At 49.8% G+C, this 6,000-nt stretch overlaps 1 protein-coding gene across 13 annotated transcripts in view; it reads left to right on the top strand.

The window, feature by feature from the left end:
- Window positions 1-1,254: 1,254 nt before the first annotated feature.
- The window catches only part of ATP11C (ATPase phospholipid transporting 11C), a 206,048-nt gene continuing 201,302 nt past the window's right edge, over window positions 1,255-6,000 (top strand). For 3 of the 13 annotated variants that reach the window (XM_063804127.1, XM_063804126.1, XM_063804122.1), the window contains exons 1-2: window positions 1,305-1,776; window positions 2,258-2,329. In XM_063804127.1, coding sequence (XP_063660197.1) covers window positions 2,303-2,329 — 27 coding nt within the window. In that variant the 5' untranslated portion in view covers window positions 1,305-1,776; window positions 2,258-2,302. Of the gene's footprint in view, window positions 2,330-3,988; window positions 4,298-6,000 lie in introns of all 13 variants that reach the window. The other 10 variants (XM_063804124.1, XM_016944308.4, XM_063804121.1 and 7 more) reach the window with 7 other exon arrangements.

The following is a 6,000-nucleotide window of genomic DNA, read 5'->3' as shown; positions in this document are numbered from 1 at the left end:
CTTCTTGGCAGTTAGGACAGTTTGGGAACAAACCTTAGGTCTCCTGCATTTGCATTTTATTGGGAGATGGGCTTCTCGTTGATCGCAGAATGAAGTTCAAACTTCGTAACATGTTTTTGAAGAATTTTAGATTTTAGCTTTCGTTCGAGCCGCCCTTACCTACACGTCCTGGGCGTCTGCCACTACAGCGTGATCTCTTTCTTAGTTTGTCCTGCGCTTTTTCACTGACCTCTCCCTCTACCCTGGACTTTGTCCCCTTGGGCTCAGTCAGGTCCCTCTAAAGCCTTCCCACGTTTCAAGGGCTAGTTTAATCTCCAGGGCTTTTAGGAAAACTTCCCAAACCCCATTTTCAGATGCAACGTCGCTCTCCCCTATTTCTCTAGCACTTTGAACTCTAGCTATTATTAAATTCTAACGTGGCATTTTCGCTTGTTTGTATCCCCCAACCAGATTGCGACCACCCTGTTGGGGAGGTCTTTTAAGAAATCGCTGTGTCCAGCCCTGGCACAGTGCCTGGTACAAAGAAAATTCCCAGCAAAGGTTTGTTGAAATGAATCCAAACTCCGGAGGGTAAAGGAGAAGCGCCTATGCCTAGTAGTAAAGGCCTATTCGCGACCTTTGGGAAGGCCTGTGGTGTGGCTGGGCCCTGTCCCCAGCTCTAAACTGGCAGGAGAATGCGGCGAGGCGGAAGACTCGTGTAAGAGTCTCTGAACTCCCTTTACTTCTTTTTGACTTTTATAGAAGAATCTGCAAGTTCTTCTCCAACAGCCTTGGGCCCCGCCTTAAGGGGCGGTGAAAAGGGGTGGGGTTGTGGTAGTTGGGAGGGATGCCCAGCCTCGTGGCAATTCTGGACTCGCTTTTCTTTTGTAATTTTTAAAGTTTCGCAAATTCCAGCTCTAAGCTGGGGGCCGAGGGTGTAGACGGTTTCCTGATGCGCACATTTTGCGTTCCAGGGAAAGCTCCCAGGATTCGGAGCTTCGCCTAATTTATCCTTCTCACATGTCCCACCGCTAGGAAGCTACCGAGTGCGCCCGGCCTCCACACCCAGCCGGCCAGCGTGGAGAACCCGCTGTTCAGCCCGCGCTTCCTTCTTCAACCCTCTGGGCAAACCCGGGACTAGCGTGTGGGGGAGCTCCCAGCCCGCGGTACCAGGCGAAGTAGGGGGACGGTTGGACTACAACTCCCAGGCTGCCCCGGGAGCAAGGAGGGGGAGGGGGCGAGCGGGAGGGGCCTGGGTGGGGCGGGGTGGGGGTCAGGAAAATCCCGCCCCGCTGCGCAGCAGCAACGACACAAAGCCTGACTTTACAACCTCAGAGAAAGTGGAAGTAAGAAGGCTTAGGTGGGCAGGCAGGACGAGAGAAAGACTGAGAGGAGGGAAAGCCGCGTAGGTGGGAGTACAGCGGAGCGAGGGTCGAGGGGGAACCCTCGTCGGTGCAGATGAGGAGGGTGGGCTTTCAGAACTAGTCCCCCCTCGCACCCCGCCCCGCCCCTCCCGCGCTGGGGTCTCCACGGTGCCCTGCCTCAGAGCCCGGCTCCACCACGCCCGGAAGAGGGAGTCTGGCCGTCGGCTGGCTCAGGGCGGGCCGGTTGGCTGTACCCAGGCTCCCTGGCCCGAGTGCGGGACGAGAGCGCGGGGCGGCGCGGCAGCCGCGGACCGAGGAGGGGCTGCGAGCGAAACGGCGCGGCGCGGCACGGCACGGCGGACGAGTTAGGGCCGGGGCGAGGGAGGCTGTGGCTCCCGACAGAGACAGGGGAGTAGTGTCGGGCTGAGGCGAGGTGAGGCGCGGGGTGCCTCGGGAGGGTGCCCCGTGCCCCGAGGGGGGCGGCCGCGGAGTCCAGCGGGGAGGCGGGCGGTGGTGCCGCGTCGGGGAAGAGCGCACCCCGCGGGGTGCCGAGCCCGGCGCTGGCGGAGAGACGGGGGCGCCCCCTCCCCACAGGAGGAGCCTCGCGCTCCTCCGCCATCCTTCCCCCGCGCGGCGGGCTCGCCTTCTCAGTGGGTGCTGCGCGAGCTGCCGGCCCGCGGTGCCGGGGCCAGATAAGGGCGATCCGCGGGGCCGCCGCCCCCGGGTCAGGCAGGCCGGGGGCGGGCCGCGAGTGAGGCGGGGCGGCGGCTAGGCTGCGGGCGGCTGGGGGGCGGGGGAGCGCGGAGAGCCGAGGGGGGCAGGCGGCGAGCGGGTGGCCCGGCCGCCCGCCTCGCTGCTCCGCTTGGCGCCGCCGGCCCACGCCGCAGTGTGTTTTGTGGACGGCGCCTTCCCAGACAGCCCGGTAGAGCCCAGCTCAGCGCCCGGCAGCCTTCGACGCGATGTTCCGCCGGAGCTTGAATCGTTTTGTAAGTACACTCGCTGCGGCTCCGCGCGTGCCGGTTTGCTTGCTCGCCAGCCCCTTCGCCGGGTCCCTCACAACAATTTTCTGAGGGGGCAGTTACGTCTCTGGGAGACACCACCACCCCTCTTCTTCCTTTTCACCGAAACACGGTGCCCAGGCGGCCGGGGAGGGGAGGCAGGTAGGGCTCTCGGGGTATCCCACCCTCGCCCCCAGGACAATTCGACCCGGGCTTCCCGGAGCTGTTACAAACTCTGCCTGAAACTGGGGGCCGCCTTCGGGCTGGGTGGTGGGGGGGACTCGTGGGGGGACCGACCCGGGGACCCCTCAGTTTGCCAATTAGTCGAAGATGGCGTTTTATTCTCAGGGAGGTTGCTTTCTTTTGTTTCCTCTGCCACGAGCACATGGAGGTAAACCTAGACCTGTCACCGTGGCCCAAAAGAAGAGCTGGGGGCTGAGGGAGCCGGAGGCTAGGGCAAGACTCAGCCTTGCCTAGGGCTCAGCCAGCGGGCGGCTTCTGACCGGAGGCCGGGCAAACTTTGGAGACCCAGCCTACAAAGCTCACCTTTAGGGTGTTTGAAAGGCGAGCGTGATTGTCAGGGTGGGCCGGGTGGATGTGCAGCCGCGAGGAGGCTGCGCCGCCACTGCCCGTGCTGCCGATCGCTGGTCTGAAGCCTCGCGGAGGACTGAGCACTCCAGACCTTGAACCCATGGGAGAAGGCGGACTGTGACTGGACTCCTCCGTCCACGTTTACCCCCTTCAAAATCCCCAGAAAAGGGAATTTCATTTTCATGGGAGTTAGCCATAGGGAAAATCGCTTTCTGGCTACTGACTTTTTTGAGTAACCTGTTTACTCCTAGAGGGTACATTAAGAATGGAGCGAAACAGGACCATTTACGTTCCGTGCTGCTATTTGTAGCAACTTCCTTAATTGCAAGAGGAGGTGGCGGGAATAGGATTTTATTTCTGCCAATGATGTGAAAGAAAGGGTTCATCTGCACATTTTGATTTTTCTGTAGTTAGGAAAAAGGGTTGAAAGCTGAGTGCTTTCCTCTACCTGCCTTAAAATGTATCTTTTGAGAACATGTCGATTTGGTTTTATTCATGCAATTATTCCTAATCAAAGCGTTGCTAACATTTTTCATACATCGGATATATTTGCTCTCATTTTTCCTTCATTTGAAACTTTCACAAGTGTACACTGGCTAAAAGTAATACTTGTACATCCCTTTTTAGAATAGTGCTGTGTTAATGGTTTTCTAAATGTTGACCCCACCCAGGAACATGCAGTATGAAATTGGAACAGATTATTACCTGTGGCATAGAGCAGCAGAGGTTGTACATATCAATCATCTTGAAATCCGTAGGTGATGGCTTGTACTGATAGCTTTGCTGAAGCAAGTGACTAAAATTGGTTTCTCACATTTAGCCTGAGAATGCAAACGGGTATTGTTCTTAATAGCTGTTTCACATAGATTCTTGTGATCTTGGAGTGTTGCGTGGGGGGTGACAAAAAGGGAAAGGTGGCAATGAAAGCTAATTGTATTTAGGAAAAGGATAATCTTTTCACATGGCACTCTTATGGTGGAAAACAACTGGGCTCTGAATCATAATAAAATCATTAAACTTAAGTTGTTGAAATCCTTTTTTTTTTTTTTTTTTAAGGATTTGAACATTTGAAACCGAACAACTCAAGTATTGGTCTAAAAGCCCATTGCTTCTCTTTTGCGAAAAGTGATCTGCATCGTATCAGAGTCTAGTAATTAAGCAGTGCTGGCCCAGGAAGCCAGGGCATGCAGTAGAATTTGCAGCAGTTGTTGAGGTGCCAGCCTGCAGGTTTGAGGCTAGTACTTTGCATCCCCGACCAAGATCTCAGCAGAGAATCACTTTTGCTAATACTGAAATGAGCTTTGACCTTATTGTTGCAGCTGGAATATTCAGCTGTTCACATTTTCCTGCGCAGCCATGACTGTGGTAAGTATCAGGAATTTGTACCAGTGCGGTAAGCTGGAAGGTTCTTAGGAGTTGTGTCTGAGCCCTAGGCCCAGGGCAAGGAATTAATCTGCATACCGTTGGACTGAATGTGAAAATTACTATCAAATAATCATTGCTAAAAAACGGCTTCAAAATTTGGGGGAGGGGGGCAATTTTTCCATCTCTTAGATCAGTAAACCATGTGCTGTTCTCATCTTTTGCCTGACAAATTCTTTGAGGGGTACTTCCATTTGAATTACTAGAAGACTAGAATTAAAGATTTGAGTGGAACTTTGAGACTTTCACAGCAGTATAGATGTAGTCAAGGTTGTGAGTTGTCTTATGATTGTTTTAATATTTTAGAAATAGAGCTATGAATTCCTTTCAAAATGAGTTGTTTTTTTAGTGTACCTGTACGTGTCTGATATTGGTTTTGATTGTGAAATAAATTACAGTGGTGTTGATTGTAGTTGTTGGTTATTGAAAACTAGACTACATATTAGAGAAGTGCTTCCTTTATATTTTAAACCTGACGTGGAAGAATCCCTTAGGATTCTTACAAGCATCATCTTCTATAGCTCAGTTGTGTTTGCTGAATCATTTTTGAAATGCCATTTATTTTTCGAGTTTTCCAATTTCAAGCTAAAAGAAAATAGTGATTCATTGTATTTTTTTAAATACATGGTCTTGACTTCTTTGCCATTAATAACTGTGTTCCTTTCTTTCTGATGAATTATGACTTTCCTTTTGACAGTTTTGAGGTGGAAAGAAATTGGTGGATTTGGTGTATAGCATTTTAGGGTTGAGGCATGTAGAGGGTGTCCTAAAGGATTTAAGAGTTGGATGTCTCTGAGTGCAATAAAAGCACCACCTGTTCTCAAGTCAACATCTCCATAAACACAGTAAATAAGTAATAATAGCTCTGTCTGTACAATTTATTTTCTTCAAAGGCATATTTAATCAGAAGTCTGGACTAGTTGAGATTTAAGGGTCATGGACTTTTATGTTATCCTGTCTTGTTTTATTCTTAATGCAATTCCTAGTGACTATAGTAACGTGTTCTCTTGGGTTTAAAGATTTATTGAAAGTCTAAAAACAATTCCCCTCTCTTTTTGGCTTATGAAATTATTTTATACTAAAGATTCAAAATAAGAGATTTCTTGATAAAGTAGGTTGGGGGCTTGGTCAAGAGGATGCTGTCAGTTTAGCTTGTCAGTGATAGTTAACAGGTATGCATTTCTAGACCTTTGATACATGAAAGCTTAATTGTGAGTGTGAAATACTGGAGTACATTTAAATCTCTGATTCTAGAAGCCCTTAAACTGCTTTGGTTTCATAAAGCATGTAGCATATAATCATAATATCACACAGAAAATGCCCAGGACTAGGAAGAAATTAGACTGCATAAGGAAGAATGGAAATTTAAAGTAAGACTAAAAAATACAAAATAAGAATTAATGAAATAGGTAGCTAATTTATTGCTTTGAGTCCAAGGCAAGGCTAGTCTAATGAAGCAATATATGGAGGCAATTAAGAAAATAGTTCAGGTAATTGCTTTTTTTTTTTTCCCCAGGAGCAAGAAGGTTTTTAGTTTCCCCTTTAAACTATCAGAGTAATTAAACATTTTTTTTTTTTCTGTTTCACTTTACTAATAATCCTGGCCTGACATTGACGAGCGGGAAAATATTGATTTTATTTTACTG

Source organism: Pan troglodytes, chromosome X (assembly GCF_028858775.2).
Source record: "Pan troglodytes isolate AG18354 chromosome X, NHGRI_mPanTro3-v2.0_pri, whole genome shotgun sequence".
In the NCBI taxonomy this organism is placed as follows: Eukaryota; Metazoa; Chordata; class Mammalia; order Primates; family Hominidae; genus Pan; species Pan troglodytes.
This window is presented reverse-complemented; position numbering and strand designations above follow the sequence as displayed.